Source organism: Littorina saxatilis, linkage group LG5 (assembly GCF_037325665.1).
Source record: "Littorina saxatilis isolate snail1 linkage group LG5, US_GU_Lsax_2.0, whole genome shotgun sequence".
Classification (NCBI taxonomy): Eukaryota; Metazoa; Mollusca; class Gastropoda; order Littorinimorpha; family Littorinidae; genus Littorina; species Littorina saxatilis.
The window spans coordinates 39,757,913-39,781,580 of record NC_090249.1 but is presented as its reverse complement, the minus strand read 5'-3'; the positions used below and the strand labels follow the sequence as shown (position 1 = coordinate 39,781,580).

Sequence of the window (23,668 nt, the reverse complement as noted above, 5' to 3'; positions counted from 1 at the left end):
AGGGCAAAACGTAGGACTCCTGTTTCCTGCATGAGTCTCTCTCTCTCTGTCTCTCACGCAAACGAACGCACCCACACCCACACACACACACACCCACACACACACACACACACACACACACACATACGTACGTATGCACGGGTATGCACGCGTAAGAGTAATTTTCATACCTGCACATATGCGCACATACATACATACACACACACCCACACACACACACACACACACACGCACGCACGCACGCACGCACGCACGCACGCACACACACCCATACATACATACATACATACATACATACATACATCTCTCCCAGCAAGCATATGGACTCATGATTGTTTAGTACGTTACACAAGTGTAGCTGCAGTCATTACATGTACGCTACCCGGGTGGGGGTAGTGTTGCCGAAAAAAACGGTGTTGCACCGTTATACACCCAATGAGGCGACACAGGACTCCCCTGGGGGGGGGGGGGGGGGGGGGGGGGCAAGGGGTGTGGCTGAGACCAGGGCTGGTGGTGAAGGCGCTGTGATGCGTGCCACCAGTAGGGGGGTGGCGAGGGAGGCAGACCCGAGGTGCCCTGGTGTGAAGAGGTTGAATCACTCCGCCTCGGTTCACGGATGGCTGGTGACATTGACACGTGGTTGTCACGGTCGCCAACAGCCTGCCATGGCTGTCTCACTATTTCAGAGAAGCGAACAGATGGTACGTTGTGTAGACGGTGTCTTGGTGGCTGTCCCCAGGGTCGTTGCTGTTCCGACATCTCGTAGTGAGGGGGATGCTGTGCAGGGGACTTGTCCGGGCTAATGACCGGATCCTCCAGCAGTGGTTTGCGGTGGCCACTGTGGGTGACGTCACGCGGCTGGCTAGCGTACTTGATGTTGCACGCCAGTCTGCCGGTGCCCTGACGACTGGGATGCAGGTCGTCCATGTACACTTATGTACAGGGCCTTGCGTGGAGCGCCGTTGTTGGTGACGAAGGTCGGGGTGTGGTCGACCAGCGCCACCTTCGCCTTGCTGCAGGCCCTGGACAGTGCGTCGTACTGAGAGAGAGAGAGAGAGAGAGAGAGAGAGAGAGAGAGAGAGAGAGAGAGAGAGAGAGAGAGAGGGAGAGGGAGAAACAGACACAGAGAGACTGACAGTCAGACAGTCAGACAGTCAGACTGACAGACAGACAGACAGACAGAGAGACAGGCAGAGAGAGAGAGAGAGAGAGAGAGAGAGAGAGAGAGAGAGAGAGAGAGAGAGAGAGAGAGAGAGAGAGAGAGAGAGAGAGAGAGAGAGAGAGAGAGAGAGAAGATTGAGGTTGCATAAATAAAAAGTAGACTGAGAGACAAACAGATTCGAGCACTAACCTCCAACCATGAGCGTGCACCCATCCTTTATGTCTTTAACAGCCTCCAAGGTGGAATTGCAGAACTGGATATTCTGCTGCGAAGTGGTGGAAAAATCACTCCTCTCCGACTGAAACACAGTAAAGATGGTGAAAGGCACGGACAGTCCTTCTCGTGTAAACGAGCAGGGTCACCATCTCAGAAATGGCTAAGTTTGTACATTGGAAAAGGCCACCGGCCCTCCACTTGAATACATACCAACAGCCAACAGCCTGAATGCCTTTTGGGCAGAGTGGGGATTTTGCATGAAATAGTTTCTTAACAGACACTCGTATCAATCTTCAAAATTTGGCATTCATCAAACATAATCTGCACAAAAAGCAAGCAGAATGTTTACTCTTTGGTATGTGGTGGGGTGCACTTGACGCAAGACTTATAATGAAACCATGCTTGCATGGTCCGTAGCTAAGTCTGTGTATAAGTTATAACGTGTAATTTTTGTTAAACCAGTTCGTCAGTCGCTTTCGGTGTGGGTTCGAAATTCGGATACGACCGGGGACTTATTTCCCAGAGTCAACTGTATGCAGACTCTCCTCGGACGGGTTGAGGATCCCAAGTTTACAGCGAAAGTCTCTGAGTTGGAAACACACGCATGCACTCTGGCCATCTAACCAGAGATCACCACCAACGCACACTCATCAAGTCTAAAGTATGTGTTGCATTTGCCTCATTTGCCAACTAAGAGCACAAAAGGAAGGACAAGTAAAAGGGGTGACATAGATGTTTACGTGGAGTGTACGACAGAGAAGCCGGAACTGACATATAGGCCTAATCCCAAGGGTGAAGGACACAAAAGCTCAGAGGTCATTCCATCAAGCTTGAGAAACATCGAGGTAGACTGAACATCTAACAAAACTTCTCCAGCAATCGAGTTGTAAACCCGTGGAACAATCTGCCAGACTCATTCTGCAGTCTCCTGCAGCCGGGCATGAGAGCCCCTTGAACGCACTCTCCCCTGGACATAGTTTTCACCTCCCCACCTTTTTAATCTCCCTGTGTGCCGGAGCTAGCCACTCTCGGCAACAGTGACTCAACCGCAGGACTCTAAGACGTTCGCAAGAACCCAGTCCTCTACGGAAGTAGAAGAAGAAGAAGAAGATTCTGTGGTCACTGCTCCCACAATCAACAGCCTCAAGAGTAGACTGGACGTACACTGTCAAAATCTACCCTCAAAATATGGCCTAGTTTGCACATGACTTTTTTTCTGTTCTTTTTTACACCACCACGCATTGCCACCTTGTTGTGTCTTTTTTTCATCAACTTTGGAACGGTGTATGCCTACAGGCCCTGACGGGCCTCAACCACTGATCAAGTCAAGTCATACTTATTTGTCTGTCTGTCCACTATAAAGACCAAGCAACAGATACAGAACAATTAAACTCAAAACTCAAACGTGCTCCTGTAAATAAGTAAAATCATCAGCTTATGGGACAAGATGGACACGATTATAACCGTTGGGGTCTAAAATGGGGCGAATCAGTTTCTAAAAATCACCGTCTGCGTTTAAGCTTATAAATACGAATGAAAATATTTCAAATGCATTCCCACTCACCGGAAAGGACAGGAACGCTGCGGCTGCCCTCCTGCCTCCCCGAAGGAGAGGCTGAAGAGCCACCACTCGCGACAGCAGGGATGACATACTTGTCCAGCTAAGGTAAAGGTCGAACTGGCTGGTGAGTCAACGACATTGAGGTCATCGGTACGGGTCAACTGCATAGAGACGCTGGCCATTCTCCCTGTAGACGGGCTCAAAAGACTTTCTGCAATCAGCGAATCGCTATGTCAACAATACGATTTGTAGAGTGTTCAAATCGTACTTTCAGTGCGTTTTATGGCACCTTTTGTGAAGGTAACTAGGGAACTACAAGTCCTCTCGCAACCACTACGCAGAAGACCACCCGAGTTGTCCAGAAGAAGTTATGAAACACGTCACGTTCCAAATCAAAAGACGACATTCTATTCTCTTACGTCACTATTCTTGGTTTACGCATAGATCTATCTGATTGGTTTACGGCACAGGCACTCGTCACGAGCGGGTCGGGATCAAAGTGGGCGGGGCCTGTGCGCTCTCAAGACTACTACTATTACAAGCGGACCGTCCGTGTCGTTGCTCTAGACCGAACGGAAGTAGTGAAGTTATCAGAAACCGAGATTGCAGCAGACGACAGACAGGTTGCGCATGTTTCCTGCGCATGTGACCCCGTGACCAGGCATATAAATTACAAAGTTGTCAGCGGCGTTCGTCAGTCGATCTGTCTGTTCACCGCCAACTTTCCTATTGCTTGATTCTTCTTGCAACTTCCAGATAATGGGATGCAAACATAAATTTAGATTGTGACTTGTCTCATCCTTGTGATGGAGTTGGAAACCATGGATTCACCAGAGAAAATAGTAGCTGATTCGGCCAGTGTGACCATGCAGTGCATCAAGTCTTCGGATAGTTTTCGAAAACTGGAAGGTCTGTTTTGTCAGGGATTGTGGTTGTGTTTCAACCAAGAGCAGAGATGAGAGAATTGTTTGTTTACTGCCGATGAACTCATTCAAAGCCTGTTGTTGAACGTCACGAAACATATGACCCATGGTTTTCATCATGTTCTGCTGAAGACGCAACGGAGTCCACATTTGAAGGTGAGCGAATTTTCGAATAGATAATCCCCAACACATGTATCCCCAACCCTTCAGCAGGTTATTTGAGAGAGAGAGAGAGAGAGAGAGAGAGAGAGAGAGAGAGAGAGAGAGAGAGAGAGAGAGAGAGAGAGAGAGAGAGAGAGAGAGAGAGAGAGAGATTATTGGGTAGCGTGGGTATGGCAGCTCACTCATTCAAGTAGATCTCAAACTCAGTCTGTGTACCTAGTTCAGTTGTAATACTGTAATTGCATTTAGATCTAACGACCAGAAGTAAATGACAAGTTAGGGGATTTTATGTTTCCTCTCTCAGATTGATGTGATTTTTGGAAGCGAAGGGGAGGGGTAAATCAGTTTCAAATTGTAATTTGAAGATTCATAGCTGAATATGGAAGCAGCAATTCCCGAGTCAGTGATACCAAATACAGATTATATTTCATCAGGTTTACACATCAGTTGTCCAGTCACACAATTTCGGCTATCGGGTGTAGATCTACATTATGAATCAGAAGTTATTTGACACACATTAAGGGTATCGGCACTTTTGCAGGTGGAGTATTCTACATTGATGATAGTGATAGTGCTGGAACAGCAAATTGCAGAAGAACTTTACAAGAAGCCTCATATCCAGTGGAGCTACAGACATGACAAAGAGACATCCGTTTACACAGCGGATGCTTGGGGAACTGCATGCAGGCCGAACACGGAAAACCCGAGGCGACATGCATGAGCAGAACTAATCTCTTGAGGAATAACAACAGAAGGTCAACTCTTCATCTCTGAGTAAGTTCAGACACCTATTCTTCAATGGTTTAATTAGGACATGTTATCAGAAAATACAAGATCATCTGTGTGTGTGTGTGTGTGTGTGTGTGTGTGTGTGTGTGTGTGTGTGTGCGTGTGTGTGTGTGTCACAGTGTGTGTGTTTACTACTTAATACTAGTCATACATTTTTATTTCAAATTTTTAGTTAGAGCTTTGACTATTTACACACTTCTAGGAATTGACTTTTAGACATGATTAATTACCTGTCTAATTACCATTTTGAGTTATGCACATGTTTGCGTTATGCAAAACAGCTTGTCTTCAGCTAGGTTGTTCTTCTTCTTGGTTGTGGTGGTGTTTGTTTGCTTGTTTCCTCTGTTTTTAGTTTTGTTCCTTTTTTTATTTGAGAAACTCTGTGTGATAAGAGAGTGAGTGTACTACGTACAAAAGCAAAACAAATAAGTAGATGGAGAGGTGAAAGAAAAAAGCTCCAGTGTTTTGGCTTAAGGACTATACGCACTAATGATATTCTGAACTGTTTGTTTCAGTAACAGTCTGATGGACAAGAACAAAACAGTGGAGAGGAAGAGGATTTACCTTAGCGGCCAACTTTTTCAAGAATTATCACAATATTTTTTTCAATCAGAGGGCCTCCAACATGTCAAAATGTACCGGACAGCAGGCTGACTAGCCAGTGGTCACAACAGTGCTTCAAATCAGAAAAAAAAAAAAAGTGTGGACCAGTGAGAGAAAAAAAAACTTAGGCCCAGGAGCAACACAACAGTTGACGATGTTTGGAAACAAATCTTCTCATGGTTTTATTGACCGCCGACCTTTAAGAACCTTAATTATGCTAAGGGATAATAATGTTCAGGCAAGTGATGAAAAGCCTCACACTCACAGTCTAGATACACAATTTCTGCAAATACATATGACGCACTGTTCTTTCCAAAACCTGCACATCCAAGCTCATGAGTACATCATGTGTTAACTTTTTCAATCAACAGTCAAACTATCATGCTGGCAGTTAATGTGGGCTCCCTCGTGCATATTTCCGACACCAACACTTTGACAAAATATGCACTTTGTGATTATTGTTCACTATTATACGATCAACATGTGTTTTTTAATTTTTTTTTTATCTCGGCTCACCATCCAGAAATAAAACTACACCATAAACACTCAAACACAGTCTTTTTCGGAAAATGTCTATTGAAAGACGAAAGAAGAGTGTATACTTGCATGTTTGTTGAATACAAGAATGAATGCTTGCATGCTGCTGTTAAATGTGTTCGTTCAACTTTAGCAGTAGGATTCCAAACAGCATTTGTGTTTGTGTGTGTGTCGAAAGAAGTGTTGTAATAATTTTGAATGCAGATTATTAGTTAAAGTGTGTCTTTCTCTATATTGTTATTGCTAAATTGTATGTTGTACATTGGTATGAATTAGTAACATATGGAGGTGTTTAATGAAAGATTTAATTTGAAATAAATATATATGAAGGATCATGATATAATTACTCATGTGTGACTTCTTCAATGGTTTGGAAGTATGCACATGCAGGTATGAGATGTGGAATGATCCTGAGTATATGGCTTCTGAAAATAAAAATATAAATAAGAATATGTCTTGTGATGAACACTAGAACCTGTAAACAATTAGTTACTTTGTTGAAAAAAATGTGTGCATAAAATATGCAGCAGGAGGGTATTATCTGCTTAATTGTCAATCAATTCGATTAGCATTTTGATCAACTTATAATTGCACAGATGGGTCAAGCTCGGTTGCCCTACTCTGTACAGTACACAGATGTCACTGCACTTGGTGCTCTTTGTATGCTAGCTAACTGGGAACCTAAGCCTGCAAATTAGATTATTTGGATAGCCTGAACGACTGCAGAGTCTACTTCTTGAAAAGATAAATCCTAACTTCACTCTCAACATAAACCACAAAGTACAATTGGGTTAAATATGTTTTGCTGTGGCATTATGTTCATTGATGAAAAATAGCAAGAAAGATCACACTGTAAGCATGCAAGAGCCCTGATTGTATATATATCCTTCTCTGCAAGCGTCTCGTGCTGTGTGCATTATCTGACCTGACTCCTTTGCTATCGTTCTATACTGTTAAAAAAAAAGACTGAAACGCATAGCTTGTAATATTTGGTTAATTTAGTTATATGGCTACAAGGATATCCACCAAACTGCAGAACATGTTTATCTGGTCGTCGACCTTTCGTCCATTGCCACAAGTGAGCTCTGCACGTGACGCATGCGTTATCAGTGGCTACAATGTCAAAATTGCTCATTTGGCATGACCACTCGTCATGCTTCAGTGTAATCTCGTGAAACTCGGGGAATATTGAGCTCTCACCATGTCTTCCAAAACCCATAAAAGCGGATTGTTCGCCACAAAGAAATCAGACGACAATTCAGCGACGAAAGATGGCCCGATTGAGCAGAGAAGACCGCCAAATTGCATTGGGTCGTTTACAAGCAGGCCAAAGTCAAAGTGCAATCGCCAGGCACTTCCACGTGTCCCAGAGCACCATCAGTAGACTGTGGGTCAGGTTTCAAGCCACTGGCTCCGTTGCTGACTTGCCACGAGCGGGAAGACCAAGGGCGACAACTGCTGCTCACGACCGCTTCATACGGCTCCGCCACCTCCGGAATCGTTTCCTGTCGGCCTCATCTTCTGTCCAGGCTCTCCCCGGGCCACACCGATTATCGGACCAGACCGTGCGGAACCGCCTGCATGAAGCTGGTTTGAGAGCTCGCAGACCTCACAGAGGAGCTGTCCTCACCCGCCGCCATCGCCAGAACCGAGTGCAGTGGGGCAACCAGCACCTTCGCTGGACCGTCCGGAATCACTGGAGACACGTGTGGTTCAGCGACGAGTCCTACTTCCTGCTCCAGCGACAAGATGGTCGGAGGAGGGTCTACCGGAGAGTAAACGAACGTTACGCGCCCAACTGTGTGGATGAGGCACCCGTTCATGGTGGTGGAGGCGTCATGGTGTGGGGGGCGATCAATACCGCTGGAAGGAGCACCCGGGTGCACGTCCAAGGGCGCATAACTGCCCAGCGAAACGTGGAGGAAATTCTGCGCCCACACGCCCTTCCTCTTCTGGCTGACCAGGATGCCATATTCCAGCAGGACAACGCTCGACCGCACACAGCACGACTCACCACCCAGTTTCTCACCGACCACCATGTCCAGGTGCTTCCCTGGCCATCCATGTCGCCAGACATGAACCCGATAGAACACCTCTGGGATGAATTGGACAGACGTGTGCGCAGGCGAGAAGAAGCGCCGGCAAATCACCGCGATCTATTGCAGGCACTTCAGGAGGAGTGGGACACCATCCCACAGCAAGATATCCGGCATCTGATCCAGTCCATGCCCAGAAGGTGCCGGGCAGTTGTTGCTGCTCAAGGCAGTCACACCCCCTACTGACTTGACAGCCTCGGCACCCAATCGTATTGATTGACTGATTGATTTGAAGATGCAAATGAACTGTGTGTGCATTCAACTGTGTCCATACCAAATTTCAAACAAATAATCTAAATATTGGATTTTCTGTTAATATTTTCGAAAAATAAAACAAATTTGGCAAGTAGCAACTATGCGTTTCTTTTTTTGAACAGTATATACTGTTAAAAAAAAAGACTGAAACGCATAGCTTGTAATATTTGGTTAATTTAGTTATATGGCTACAAGGATATCCACCAAACTGCAGAAAATGTTTATCTGGTCGTCGACCTTTCGTCCATTGCCACAAGTGAGCTCTGCACGTGACGCATGCGTTATCAGTGGCTACAATGTCAAAATTGCTCATTTGGCATGACCACTCGTCATGCTTCAGTGTAATCTCGTGAAACTCGGGGAATATTGAGCTCTCACCATGTCTTCCAAAACCCATAAAAGCGGATTGTTCGCCACAAAGAAATCAGACGACAATTCAGCGACGAAAGATGGCCCGATTGAGCAGAGAAGACCGCCAAATTGCATTGGGTCGTATACAAGCAGGCCAAAGTCAAAGTGCAATCGCCAGGCACTTCCACGTGTCCTAGAGCACCATCAGTAGACTGTGGGTCAGGTTTCAAGCCACTGACTCCGTTGCTGACTTGCCACGAGCGGGAAGACCAAGGGCGACAACTGCTGCTCACGACCGCTTCATACGGCTCCGCCACCTCCGGAATCGTTTCCTGTCGGCCTCATCTTCTGTCCAGGCTCTCCCCGGGCCACACCGATTATCGGACCAGACCGTGCGGAACCGCCTGCATGAAGCTGGTTTGAGAGCTCGCAGACCTCACAGAGGAGCTGTCCTCACCCGCCGCCATCGCCAGAACCGAGTGCAGTGGGGCAACCAGCACCTTCGCTGGACCGTCCGGAATCACTGGAGACACGTGTGGTTCAGCGACGAGTCCTACTTCCTGCTCCAGCGACATGATGGTCGGAGGAGGGTCTACCGGAGAGTAAACGAACGTTACGCGCCCAACTGTGTGGATGAGGCACCCGTTCATGGTGGTGGAGGCGTCATGGTGTGGGGGGCGATCAATACCGCTGGAAGGAGCACCCTGGTGCACGTCCAAGGGCGCATAACTGCCCAGCGATACGTGGAGAAAATTCTGCGCCCACACGCCCTTCCTCTTCTGGCTGACCAGGATGCCATATTCCAGCAGGACAACGCTCGCCCGCACACAGCACGACTCACCACCCAGTTCCTCACCGACCACCATGTCCAGGTGCTTCCCTGGCCATCCATGTCGCCAGACATGAACCCGATAGAACACCTCTGGGATGAATTGGACAGACGTGTGCGCAGGCGAGAAGAAGCGCCGGCAAATCACCGCGATCTATTGCAGGCACTTCAGGAGGAGTGGGACACCATCCCACAGCAAGATATCCGGCATCTGATCCAGTCCATGCCCAGAAGGTGCCGGGCAGTTGTTGCTGCTCAAGGCAGTCACACCCCCTACTGACTTGACAGCCTCGGCACCCAATCGTATTGATTGACTGATTGATTTGAAGATGCAAATGAACTGTGTGTGCATTCAACTGTGTCCATACCAAATTTCAAACAAATAATCTAAATATTGGATTTTCTGTTAATTTTTTCGAAAAATAAAACAAATTTGGCAAGTAGCAACTATGCGTTTCTTTTTTTGAACAGTATACATCAACAACCAACTCGTAACTGATGTGGATGGGAAACAAAATTTCTCTTTCCTCTCTCTCATGGAGCGCAATTTTGGACAGACATTGAGAAAAGCTCCATAAAAATAACAGTCTTGAGCCACAAAAACAATCTTTCTATTTTATTCAAGATTGCAACATTAGTACATGTACATGTAACAACCTTCTTATGTTTTCTCAAATCTACAACAGATCTACACGTCAGATTTCGCGCAATATTTTTCCTTCAGCCAATGAAGGCACAGTTTGTTGTCTTGGTTTGATTATAAGGGGAAGTAAGTCATACGTAACTTCCGTTCGGTCTAGAACAACGTGGGTTTTTGTGTGCCAAAATCTGTGCCGTTTTGCAAAATAACAGCCGTAGCAACGTCTAATTGGTATAAATCTGTAGCTGCTGATAGTTTAATGTATACTTGATTTTATCATAGCCGTTGTTTTGCTTTGCTAAGCTGTGTATAGCAGGAATGCGAAGTTTGCCGACGAGGTCGAGAGACTCAGTATCATACCTTGTATAAACCATGAGAAAAGACCCCCCGTCCATCACAAGTGACATCCAAGTAAGACATAGGCCCCGCCCACCTCGTGACGAGTGCCTGTGGTTTACGGTACCATTCGACGGCTTTGCTATAATCTTGGTTGGCCGAGACCTTGAGGTGGAATGCGAGTGATTAGGTTTGTTGATTTTGCTCGGAGAAGTGGTCCGTGTTCAAGCACAGGCGGAAGGTATCGTTCACTGGACGACTACTTTCATAGAAAGACTATGAAAGTAGTGGTCCAGTGAACGATACCTTCCGCCTGTGGTTCAAGCAAGTTTCTTTCTTCTTTGAAAACAAAAACCCTAAGACCAGTGAATGTCGAGATATATCTCGATGGCAGTTTATTAATAATAAACTTCCATCTCGATTGACCAAAAGCAATACAACTATGACGTACTTTACTGGCGACGGAGGTGTCATTTGACGCAAGTTAACTTTGCCTTGTCTCGAATTTGCCGTTCTGCGTCTTGGTGACCGGAACCAGTCTTTCTCAGTTTTGGTGATATGTATAAATGTGTGTGCGTGTGTATTTGTGTTTGTGTGACTGAGGGAGAGAGACAGCACATGTCCATATACTTGTATTGTTCATTTAGTATGAAAATACAGTTCACGGTGTCTTTTGTGCTTCTATACATGTAGAAAACACAAGTATGAATGCTTTGAGTGGTTCCCAAGTAAAACACTGAATTATATTTTTCAAATAAACGCAAAAAATACTCCCTTTACGCAAATACATTGACAACCACATCCACAGACACACACATAATGACAAACAAGCACGGATACAAAGAAACCCACATTCTCTTTCTCTCTGTCACACACAGATACACACAGTCACACGCACGTACGTACACACACGCACGTGCGCTTTCTCCAAAACTCAAGAGCCTTTTTACTTAGCACATTGTACATGTATATATTATCCATGTATTACTTGCACACATATAGGATAAAGACAATTACATGTACCGGAAGCACAGCATATCGTAAACTTGCCAAAAATACACCGAAAAGCTCAAACAATTGAAATGTAAATAGTGTATCATATTTTTTTCAACAGCAAATGCAGTCAATATGGAATAAATTGATACAACATTGAAACAGTCACATGTGTCACACTAAAGATGGCACAAACATATGTTATATATAATAAATAATTAAAATTTGATGTCTGTGTGTGTGTTTGTGTGTGTGTGTGTGCTTTTGTGTGTGTGTGTGTGTGTGTGTGTGTGTGTGTGTGTGTGTGTGTGTGTCAAATACTTGTCTAGTAATAATAAAATGCAGTTCAACGTAACTTTTATGCTACCGGCAGACACAAGTATGAACGCTTTGATTGATTCGATCCCCAGCAGAACACTTTGATTTATATTAATCAAATACGCACAGAAAATACCCCATTAACAAACAGTATTAGCAAAATCTTCAGCAAAACTACAGGCTACTACATGTGTGACTTGAATGGCAAAAACAAGCGCATAGAGATCGCAATGGTTAATAAAGACAGAGCAGATACTTTTTCCTTTTCTGTTCCATCAAAGGCTGACGGTCAGCCAGATACTGACTGTAAGTAAGAAATAAGACGTGACAGCGTGGTTATTCTAAAACAATATACAGACAGAAGCAGAATTTCCATCTAATGCAGTAGTACAGTGGAACCCCCACCCCCTTTGAGACCACACCGGCACGGTTGGCCTAGTGGTAAGGCGTCCGCCCCGTGATCGGGAGGCCGTGGGTTCGAACCCCGGCCGGGTCATACCTAAGATCATACTTTAAAATTGGCAATCTAGTGGCTGCTCCGCCTGGCGTCTGGCATTATGGGGTTAGTGCTAGGATTGGTTGGTCCGGTGTCAGAATAAATAATGTGACTGGGTGAGACATGAAGCCTGTGCTGCGACCTCTGTCTTGTGTGTGGCGCACGTTAAATGTCAAAGCAGCACCGCCCTGATATGGCCCTTCGTGGTCGGCTGGGCGTTAAGCAAACAAACAAACAAACAAAAACCCTTTAAGACCTAACTTGAACACCATGATAACAATTATGTAAATGTATAAAGTTACAGAGGTTACGAACAGGAAATCTGAAAACCATAGCTCTTAAAATCGGGGAAGTCTTACTTCGGGAGGGTGTGTCTTAAGGGGGGGGGGGGGGGGGGGTCCAATGTACCTGCAACATGAGGCCCCTTCAATGAGGGTACCTGCCAATATTGAATCCTTCTGTTGTACCCTTTTTTTTTTACTTGACCAAAATGTGTTCGCCACGGTCATCAAAAGATGACACCTGCAATGAAAAGGAAACGTCAGAACCAGCCATAAATGTCCTAACGTTGCAGGTGGCCAGTCATGGCAGGAATATTCTCTTATTCCATCCATGCCAAGCCTGGTCAGATGTAAGATGAACGTGTGCCCGGGTAATAACGGTACCTTTAAGAAAGAAGGTTGGGGTGTATGGGGTGTCTGTGGAGAGGAAGCACCTTCGTAAACCTGGCAGCAGCTCCCTCTATGGGAGATGGACGGGAACACTGGTCCTCCCTCAACATTCACTTCTGGCTCAAAGATTTAAGCTGTAATGGATAACAATTGGACACACTCGTACACTGCTTCTAGTGATGGGCTAAATGAAGTGAGGGGCCGATGCGTTCTACTCATCGATGGGCAGACCAAGATCATCAACTCAGCTTCCTCGCTACTGCACCACGTACCATACCATACGAGAAAAAAGAAGAACATTCAAAGAAGTAAATCTACATAATTGTCCATCCCTCATTCATCAAAATAAATCCCAAAATGTTTACAGCATCAGACTGAAAAAAGAGAACAGATGAAAGATCTCCCACCTTTTATTGCATTGCACAAGCCTTGATATAATTATATGGCAGAGCCTCACAAAAACCGTGAGAATGGCATATGAAGCACTTGAAAAAAAGCTCAACACCAAACTGATTCCACAGATAGTTCAAGACAGTGTTGAAAAAGTCAATCTTAAAGATACAAATTTAACTCAAAATACTCTCATAAACAGTCTTATGACAAGAAAATATCACTTATCAGCAAATCAGAAACAATGAACACAAGAAAAGAGCAAAGAGGTTGATAAATCCAGCAACACTTGATGGTGAATGCGTTGTAAGGCAATGCTGACAAATGGACAGTCTTAAGTAGAATGTACACGTGCAGTGCTAAAAATCATTTTTTCCTCAAAGGGTTGGGCAAAGCAAGAGGGAAAGAGAGAAACCAACAATGTAAAAACAAAACCAGACATCATATATCAGAAAGGAACTTCAAAAACTACCACAGAAAGTTTTAAGAAAGACAGGAAATTTTATTTAGAGAAATGAAAAGAATGAAACAATAGCTTAGTCATATAACAAAATGTGAGGGCCATGAATTTATATACATGTGCTATCAGACATGAGATCATTATTTATACAGAAACAACAACTACAACAGAAAAAGAAGAAAAACAACAACAACAAACAAGAACTCCATGATGCACGGAAAAAAAGGGGAGAAAAAAAAGAAAAATTGTGCAATTTGGGGAGCAAAAAGTTATCTATGTAAATGTGGAAATCCTCCAGTTAATGCAAAAATCTCATGCATGCAGGCTATTCAACAAAAGTAGATAAACGAACATGAGAAGGGCGGGGATGTAGCTCAGTCGGAAGCGCGCTGGATTTGTATCCAGTTGGCCGCTGTCAGTGTGAGTTCGTCGGCGAGAGATTTATTTCTCAGAGTCAACTAAGGATCCTGTAATCCATGTCAGAGTTCGGTGGGTTATAGAAACACGAAAATACCCAGCATGCTTCCTCCGAAAACGGCGTATGGCTGCCTAAATGGCGGGGTAAAAAACGGTCATACACGTAAAATTCCACTCGTGCAAAAAATACGTGTACGTGGGAGTTTCAGCCCACGAACGCGGAAGAAGAAGAACATGAGAAATGTCCTGGTATGAATTAACAAATGGATATAAATTTGACCATAACTATGCAGATGAATCATTGTAAACACTCTGACCATTCCTTGTCTCTCCCTCATTCAATAGCACCCGGAGTCGCTAGAACTTTAAAATTCTATGAACACAATTACTTTCAGTGAGATTCAATTCCGCGTGTTGGGTTTCATGATATATTTTTAACACTGTTTTTGTTGATTAAGCAGATCTGATCTTTGTCATAAACTCCATCCATGCCAATACAGTAATGACACAACAAAAAGCAAAAGAAGTCAGTTGTCAACAAATGTGTTACACAACTGGCAAAGCGAATCATAATTTGTATCTAAACGAGCAGCTGTAGTAAACAATGTAAGTAACAATGACCCTAAAAACAATCATTTTTAATTTTTCTGTTCCCAACAATATTGAAGACTTACTGTAAGTGTAATGGTCAATAAAAAATAAAAAAAATACATGTGTCAGCTCTGAATGAAAAGGCATTGAAAGTCAATTTGGATCAATAAATCATGCCACATGTTATATAGGCTTCATTTGCTCAGTGGATTGGCCCCGAATAGCCAAATAGGTTGAAGGGATAGGCAAAGCCAAAAACCAACCAATTAACAGTTTGCTCAGTACCTCTGAACCTCTAGGGTTCCCTTGTCCTGTAAAACAAAATTAGTTTAAAGAAAAATGCTTCCTAAATGTGTGCAGGATTATGTCTACGTGTGTGTGTGTGCGTGTGTATATGTGTCTGTTTGTAAGAAAGAGAGAGAGAGAGAGAGTGTGTGTGTGTGCATGAGTTTGTGTGTATGTTTGTGTGTGTATGTGTGTTTGTTTGTAAAGGTGTGTATGTCCATCTGTCCATAGGAGGAATCTGCATTTATGAGAATTGGAGTAAGAATATGTAATTTAATGGAACATTTTTTAGTAAATTTTCATTTGATTAATATACTTACCCAATTCTCATGAATGCATTGACTTCAGTCTCACATGCTAGATGTCGAAAAAACCACTCAAATTACCTGCCCTTAGTAGGGTGGTAACCAAGCTAAAAGCGACGCCATAGCCGTTGCTATGGCCTGACCTTGCTCAGTTACCCATAACACCCTGCACACCACGTGAGCGCCAGCATCCGTAATAATCATTCGAGACTATTAAAACACCCCAAGGATATAAGACAGCGGGGATGGATGGGAGAGTATTAACTATGAGAATTGGGTAAGTATATTAATCAAATGAAAATTTACTAAAAATTTTTCCATTAAATTACATATTCTTACTCCAATTCTCATGAATGCAGATTCCTCCTAAAGGCGGAGGGAACCTACTTATGTCCTTGAAAGAACCTGCCCTGCAGCAACTAAAGCCGGCAATGAACTGGAGCCGTCTAGCCGAGTGCAGGAGATATCATGAAGATAAAAACTGATGAAAACATCGTCTGATCTCCAGTAAGCCGTTTGCAAAACTTCGCCTTGGCGACCAGAACGCAACACGGCAATAAAGGAAGCCCAAACTCTGTCCCTGAGCTGTTGGCAAACTTCGCATAGGCGAGAGGAACACCACCAGCCAGAGAAGAACACCAGACTCTGGACTCCCTAACCTAACGTCTGAAAAGGAATAGAGGAAGGACTGAACGCCCCCCCCCCCCCTCCTTGTTCAAAAAGCACCACTCATAGGACTGTCCTATGAAAGTAGCACAGCCTCTAGAGAGAGACAAATAAAAGAAGCCTCTTTCACCCACAGTGTAAAGAGATAAGAACCTGAGCTAAAGCTCGTGGAGGAATTATATGCTTCATGCCCAAAGACCAGAGTCAAAACACCCGATCTAAAACACAAACAGCACACCTCCAGACCCGTAAGCAGATGGCCCAATCCATGTGCAAGCCCTGAGCGGACCTGTTAAGCGAGTCGGCCAGATAGCAGAGCCGGCCGGGGAGATATTCCCCTGAGAAAATGATTTAGTGTGAAAACCCAATCAGAATCCCTTATACTCTGTCTGACAGGGAGTGAGAACTTGCTCCTCCCAGCTAGTTCACATAAGAAGCAACAGAAGAATTGCCCGAATGCAACAGGACATGCCTGTAAATAGCCAAAAGGAAAGGCTAGTAGACTGAGAGCTACTGCTCTTAACTCCAGGCAAAAGAGAAGCCCAAGGAGTTGCGTCTACATCCACAGCCTCAAGACTGCAATTGCCAATGTAGGCCCCATCCAGACGGAAACGCATCTATAAAGCGGTCTAAGTCCGGGGGGAAACAAAGCTAGGGCAAACGCCCTGAGCGATCCAAACGGATTCCAGCCACCTACTCGCGTGGAGGAACCCACTCTGGAAGAGGACCCTCATGTCCCAGACCTGTGAGGCCGAGCCCCTCAAAAAAAACCTTGAGGAAAGACTCGAGGGCCAGCATAGCCATTGATACCGTCCGACCGAAGACCAAGTCTAAAGACCTCGCAGAGGTCTGCTCTCGTGCCAGTCTGGCAGTGAAAAGAGCTTAAAGCCTCCCTATTCTCTCTTGTGTGAAGGACAAGCCTTCCAAGAGACAAAGTCGAACAGCATGCCCAGGTAAAAACCTGGGATGAGGACAGCTCGGAATTTTGCCTGGCTACTGAGAACACGGTACACCAGGCAAAAAGCCTGGTTCAACACCATATGAAAGTGCAGCTGACAAGCTGATTGACCTTGAAAAAGCTCAACCAGCCCCCGAGGTAGTCCAGAGACAAATACCCTCCAAAAACCAAGCCATTTCCTGTCTGCAGGAACGCAAAAGGAAAGCTCATGTGAGAGCACAGAGGAAAATCTCAGCCAAAGCTGATACTTCTAGCCCATGCCGACCCACCTCCCGCGGAGAGGGAGGAGACACTGAACCAAAACACCCACTTTGTAACCGGGAGCGCATAAATGCGCTGCTAGTGGTCCAAAAAGGAAGGGAAAGATTCTGGCTTCTGAGTAGGCTTAAACAACCCCAGAAAAAGCCTGACCCTTGCTTCCTGTAACCGGCGTGAAATCAAACCCCTTGTAAAAGAAGGAGATCACACCAAGTAAAAACAGTGTGGGCCTAGAACGTCACCGACGAACTCCTCTGCTCGGTGATGACCCTAGCCCAAGCTGCCAGCAGCCTGGCTAAGGCCCTTATTCAAGGCATCCTCCCTAACCCAAAAGAGAGTTCAGGGAGGATAAGATTGCCTATAAGAGAGCACAGAAGAGAGTCTCAGCAAAAGCAGAAAACTCTAAACCATCCCCCCCCCCCATCAGTCGACACAGACGACGACAACCCCAGCCGAGCCAGGGAGGAAGAATCCCCTACCGCCGGAGGCAGCGGAGAGACCCCAGAACGTGACGCAAACTGTTGAGAAATAATATTCGAACAATTCAGTCTTTAATGAGCCTAAGGCTGAAGGCCCCGGCTGATTACCCCCATCAGGGTAAGCGAGCTGTGAAAGAACTGAACCCGCCCTCGGAGGGATAGGAACATAAAGAAGTGCTGTTTGACGGATCTACGACTCGCATAATAGGCAAATCAACGTTCTTAGGCTTACTCTTAGGTTTAGTTTTCTTAACCGGGCTAAGAGCCTTGTCACCTTCCAGTCTCGCGCCAAGTTTAGCTTTGTTGTCGGCCATTTTAAGACCGGCGAAAAACAGTCACCCACTTCTGCGTGCCTGTTCAACAAAAAGCTAACAACCAAAGAAAAAAGGAAAGATCTCACCAAAAGGTAGATAGACAGGCAGCCCCACAAGAACCAGCTAGTCTCACGGACGAGCCGGCATGCGAAGGCCAAAAGTGAGTGACAAAAATCGACACGTCCACCGTGTGTTGTCGAAAGTCGAGAATGATTATTACGGATGCTGGCGCTCACGTGGTGCGCAGGGTGTTATGGGTAACTGAGCAAGGTCAGGCCATAGCAACGGCTATGGCGTCGCTTTTAGCTTGGTTACCACCCTACTAAGGGCAGGTAATTTGAGTGGTTTTTTCGACATCTAGCATGTGAGACTGAAGTCAATGCATTCATGAGAATTGGAGTAAGAATATGTAATTTAATGAGTGTGTGTGTGTGTGTGTGTGTGTGTGCGTGAGTGTGTGTGTGTGTGTGTGTGCGTGAGTGTGTGTGACTTGGGGTGTGTGTATGTGTGTGAATGTGTGTGTGTGTGTGTGTGTGTGAGAGAGAGAGAGAGAGAGAGAGAGAGAGAGAGAGAGAGAGAATTTGTCCTTCGCTGGGGGTATGCAGTGCCTTGGCATTGCACTTCTACTTAATTGTAATTTGGTCAACTCAGTGTGAGGAAAGCACTCATGGGTTTAACACGTTTCTAGTCTAAGTAAGCATTTAATTAACTCATGCACTTAACAAATAATAAACAAATCTTGATTTCATCACAACTACACGTTAAAAACAACATCGAGATACATTAGCATACACTTACATGGTCCGGTTAGTATTTGGAACTGTCAAGTACTGACAAATATTAATTACATGTATTCACACTTCTATTTGTCATCATATATTCTGTTCGTCACAAAATGACCTTTGGACCACACTGTATCATCCACATTTCTATTTTGTTGTCTGGTCTTTAAAAGATTTGCCATTTTCCAGACAATCACGTGTGTTTCGTAATTGTGTTTTTTTAATAGAATTTGCACACTCTCTCTCAATCAACATTAATGAGTCATAATTCTACATTTTCATTTCTTCCAAACAAATCAGACTGCCCACACGCTAACAACATATATGACTGTGTACAAATTCATGTATGCCAAATCTATTTTTGATATGACCCCTTCCATTCCAATTGTACCACCCATGATCAAACAAACATTATAATATACACAGACATATCACTGTCGGTTTTATCATTACTAAGGTAAGACACTTCATGTACAGTCTGATGTTACCTTCTGCTGTTGTATTGCTGTTGCTGTTGTTGTTGTGTGAGTGAGTTGTGTGTTGGCAGACTTGACGGATGACTGTTTGCGTTAGTGAGACTGTGATCATACTCATAATAATCATACTCACTTATTTTCTTATGATGTTTTTATTTTTTTTATTATTTTTTTATTTTGCATTCTTATTCTTTTGATTGGAAATGAGTATTGTTACAATATAATTTCCATATGGATTAATAAATTTGAGTTGAGTTGAGTTGAGTTGCTAAAATATCAAGCAAACCTTGCACCCAGTCTCTGATAATTGCATTTATACCTGTAATGTCCAAAGTTTCCCATCTAATGATGTATCTCGCCAGAACAGCAATATGGGAATTAATACAATGGCCAAAGTTGGTCATTCAATTGTGAAAGTGTATCGTGCTGGAAGAAAGGTGAAGTAGAACAATGTTATCAAAGATGTTTAAGGAAGTTGACAGGTCATCACAGTTTCAACAAGTAGCATTGGCACAACGTCTTAACAGATTTCCTCATGTCACAAGTCAATCTACAAACAACGGTCAAGTATAGTACTGAGTTGACTTCTTAACATCGATGTCTTAAAGTTGAAGAAGTTGATGAGCATTTTTATCTGAGTTTTTACCTGGAAGGCCTGCAGGGGTTTGTTTAGCTGAGGTGGGAGATCAGACACCACGCTAAATTTGTGCTGAACATTTCCAGTTAATTACAGTATCATGTTGCCATACAAGGTCTGAGCAGGTCCTCATATTCAGGCTGCGGACAGGCCACAAACGAATGAACCACCACCTTTTCACCAAGTTCAGAATTGGCCAGTCAGACCAGTGCCCTTGTCAAACAGGCAGCATGACAATGGAACACCTGCTGCAGACTTGCCCACTACACGATGGCCTCAGGAGCCAGATCTGGGCGGAGGCGACCACGGTGCAAGGGAAGCTCTATGGCAGTCTGGACGACCTACAGCGCACGGCAACATTTGCGCGGAGAACCGGCGTTTCCATCTGAGTGATCGACAAGAAGAAGAAGATGTTGCCATACTCATATCTGGACTTGTTGCATTGGCCTCAGGTCTGGGGACACCTGCAAAAACCCAGACCAGGACATAAAGCAACAAATTTAACTTAAAGTCTGCACACACAATACCTGCATACATATCATGCACACACAGAGACAGACAGACAGACAATATACATGCACATACAAAAGCACACAAATGGATAAATACTGAACAATAAATGTACATACAATTTACATTCGCAAATATGCAGCAGGATCGTACACACACACACCCACACACACACCCACACACATGCACACATCAGTAACATACACACACACACACATAGTACTTACAATAAATTCACAGTCTGTTGATTTTTGAAGGCTTTCCAATGTCTCTCCATCTGCTATCTCAATAAGTGTCATCCCCTTCTTTTTGTCAATGTCAAACACTGCCTGTGTTGGAAAGTAAAAGCTAATGATCACATGAGAAACAACAAATGTTTGTTAGTCATTCTACTTATACATGCATCTGCATTCTTTTACTGCCATTAAGCCATGCATTTGAAGGCATGTGTAGCGGAGACGAAAGCGCAGGACATCATTTCTGAGCCAGAATCTTTAATCAAGTATATTCTTAGCACACCATTTTCACAAGGAAGTTGTTTGTAATGAATTATTGTCTAAATTTAAAGGCAGATTGTGAAAAGGGAACATTTAAAAATATCAGAGCATGACATGTTTGCTTCCACATTGTTCTTCACTGGAACTTGATCAGAGAAGATACATGAAATGAATACAAATTTATGCAAGAAAGCTCAGTCAAATGTCTTTGGAAATCTTTAATTCCTTTCGGGCTACATCAGCTTTAAAAGGAATGAGCGCTTCTGCTGAGCTAAAAAGGAAAATAGTTTACTAGCAGACGCAAAGAGATAAAGAACACAGACATCAGACAGACCCAAAGTAGCTTCCTTTTGAACAATTTGCTGCGTCTGCTTGATACATTCATGCTCACAGCTAGCACATCTCTGAGCTCAGAATGGAATACGCCTGTTGCCTCTAACTCTAACATTGACCCAATTTTGCAGTAGCGGAAGTGCTCAATATCAGCTAGATGAGATGATAGTCCCCCAATCATGACCCATTAAACTTGAATGTCCTCAAATGTTCACCTTTTCTGTGATGAGCATATCCACACAGTGTTGGCCTGTCAGAGGGAGACTGCATTCCTCCACAACTTTGGGTTTGCCATTCTGAAAGAAATGAATCAACTTTTTTTGAAGTATGGAGAAATGAATTCAAAAAGATTCTGGTTACAAAATAAAATACACAAGACAATTGTATATGTGACATGTGAAACTTACCTGGATGCATGCAAATATAACAGAGAAGGGGGGGGGGATAAGAGAGAGAGAGAGAGACTGTGTGTGTGTGTGTGTGTGTGTGTGTGTGTGTCAATTGTTTTAGCAGCTCCAATAAAAGGGATTTCTGAACTTCAAAATTAAAGTGGTTCTACATGGGCTGACCTTTGCTTCATGCTGCATGGCGATGATGACCTTGGTGTCGAAACAGGAGACCAGATCCATAGCACCTCCCATTCCCTTCACCATCTTCCCCTACAAAAATTACATACATACCATCATAACCACAAGCATAAAACATCGTTCTTATTTGTTTTAGAATCAGCATGGTCAAATAACAGAACAGTCAAACGAACCTTTTCTGTAGGTCTGTTTCTATTCTGATTATACCCTAAAAAATATCTCCTTTCTCTGATCATCAAGAAATGCAAACAGTTTTTCCTGCCAATTCCTCTTGGAACCATTCCTCATTCCATTACTGCAACAGCTCTAGAACAAGAGAAGGCCTTTCTGTTGCAAACGTTAGTCATCAGCATCTCAAAAAACTTGACTTCTTTGCAAAATCATCATATCTTGGCTCAGGCTGATGTAGTTGTGATTCTTCAAACATTTTCAACTAAAAGACAAGGCACCTTTAATGATACAACAACTCCAAAGAAGGGACACCTTAATCTGTTGTCTCTTTTTTCTATAAATGTAACCAAAGTGTCACTGTCAGGCCGCATCCGCAGTGAAGTAACACACTGGGCTGGTCACAAAGGTGTTATATCATTGCAGTTACCAGTGAAGAACAAAAACCAAGGGTACAACATGATACTGTCAAACCAGCACGTGACCACCTCTCAAAGGCAACCACCTGCCCACAACAACCACTCCGAAGAATTCCAAACCGTTTTTCTTCTACAGTGGAACCTCCTTTTTAAGACCTTGATTTTTCAGATGTTCTTGTTAATAACATCTGTACATTTACCTGCATTGTAAGACTCCCTCCTTTTAAAGACCAGATTTTCTAATATTTTGGGGGGTCTTAAAAGGGGTGTTTCTACTTGTATATCGTACACTTTCCCGTAGCAACCACTTAATCGGTCCCTTGAGAGGTCATTAAGTTATATACAGATTTTACTGCAGTTTACTAGGTTTTACTGTATTTTACTAACAGGAATCATGTAGTTGGCCAGATCCCCATAGCGAGACACCTGCATTGCTCCCAGGACAGTTAATTGCAAGTGACTCCTGCACAGACAAAAAGAAAAGAAGATTACCATAGCCAAATCAGTGAGATTCATCTTACTGACAACACAGGACATCTGCATGAAACACTACAGGATTATACTGACATTCCAGCAAAGCCAAACACCAATGGAAGAGCAGGTTGCTGGGATAATACATGTTGGCACACAGACTAAGAACAAGAAGAGCAAACGCTCGATCGAGTCACTTTCGCAGTTCTGAATATTATATGAGGCATCAGATGGACAGGAAGAAATTGCTATTCACAACACAATGAGTCACGTTCACATAAAATTTGAGCCCGGTCACTTTTATAGTTTCCGAGAAAAGCCCAACGTTAAGTTGTGTGTTGCCGAACAGAAAAGGCTAGTTATCTCCCTTGTTTTTCTGATAACGTTCGTAAAAGGCTACAGATGTAAATACTTTGATGTAAAGAATAATCCTACAAAGTTTCAATCACATCCGATGAACTTTGTCAAAGATATAAAATGTCTAATTTTTCCTTTGACGCTGACCTGTGACCTTGAAAAAGGTCAAAGGTCAACGAAACCATCGTTAAAGTGTAGAGGTCATTGGAGGTCACGACTAAACAAAATATGAGCCCGATCGCTTTGATAGTTTCCGAGAAAAGTCCAACGTTAAGGTGGTGTCTACGGCCGGCCGGCCGGCCGGCCGGACGGCCGGCCGGCCGGACAGACTAACACTGACCGATTACATAGAGTCACTTTTTCTCAAGTG

At 44.0% G+C, this 23,668-nt stretch overlaps 2 protein-coding genes and 1 long non-coding RNA gene across 3 annotated transcripts in view; 1 reads left to right on the top strand and 2 right to left on the bottom strand.

Annotated features, from left to right (window-relative positions):
• Positions 1–3,093, bottom strand: part of LOC138967105 (succinyl-CoA:3-ketoacid coenzyme A transferase 1, mitochondrial-like) — a 31,732-nt gene extending 28,639 nt beyond the window's left edge. Inside the window, exons 1-2 of the mRNA XM_070339584.1 lie at positions 2,943–3,093; positions 1,352–1,460 (exon numbers count right to left, since the gene is read on the bottom strand). Coding sequence (XP_070195685.1) covers positions 1,352–1,460; positions 2,943–3,029 — 196 coding nt within the window. The 5' untranslated portion in view covers positions 3,030–3,093. The remainder of the gene's footprint in view (positions 1–1,351; positions 1,461–2,942) is intronic.
• Positions 3,094–4,572: 1,479 nt separating this feature from the next.
• Positions 4,573–5,967, top strand: LOC138965882 (uncharacterized). Its single transcript, XR_011455547.1, has 2 exons — positions 4,573–4,798; positions 5,329–5,967. It is a non-coding gene; the product is annotated as an uncharacterized lncRNA (long non-coding RNA).
• A 5,435-nt stretch (positions 5,968–11,402) lies between these two features.
• LOC138967107 (succinyl-CoA:3-ketoacid coenzyme A transferase 1, mitochondrial-like) overlaps positions 11,403–23,668 on the bottom strand; it is a 44,394-nt gene continuing 32,128 nt past the window's right edge. The window contains exons 11-15 of the mRNA XM_070339587.1: positions 22,858–22,933; positions 21,866–21,955; positions 21,512–21,592; positions 20,694–20,795; positions 11,403–20,420 (exon numbers count right to left, since the gene is read on the bottom strand). Of these exons, the coding sequence (XP_070195688.1) occupies positions 20,379–20,420; positions 20,694–20,795; positions 21,512–21,592; positions 21,866–21,955; positions 22,858–22,933 (391 nt within the window). The 3' untranslated portion in view covers positions 11,403–20,378. The remainder of the gene's footprint in view (positions 20,421–20,693; positions 20,796–21,511; positions 21,593–21,865; positions 21,956–22,857; positions 22,934–23,668) is intronic.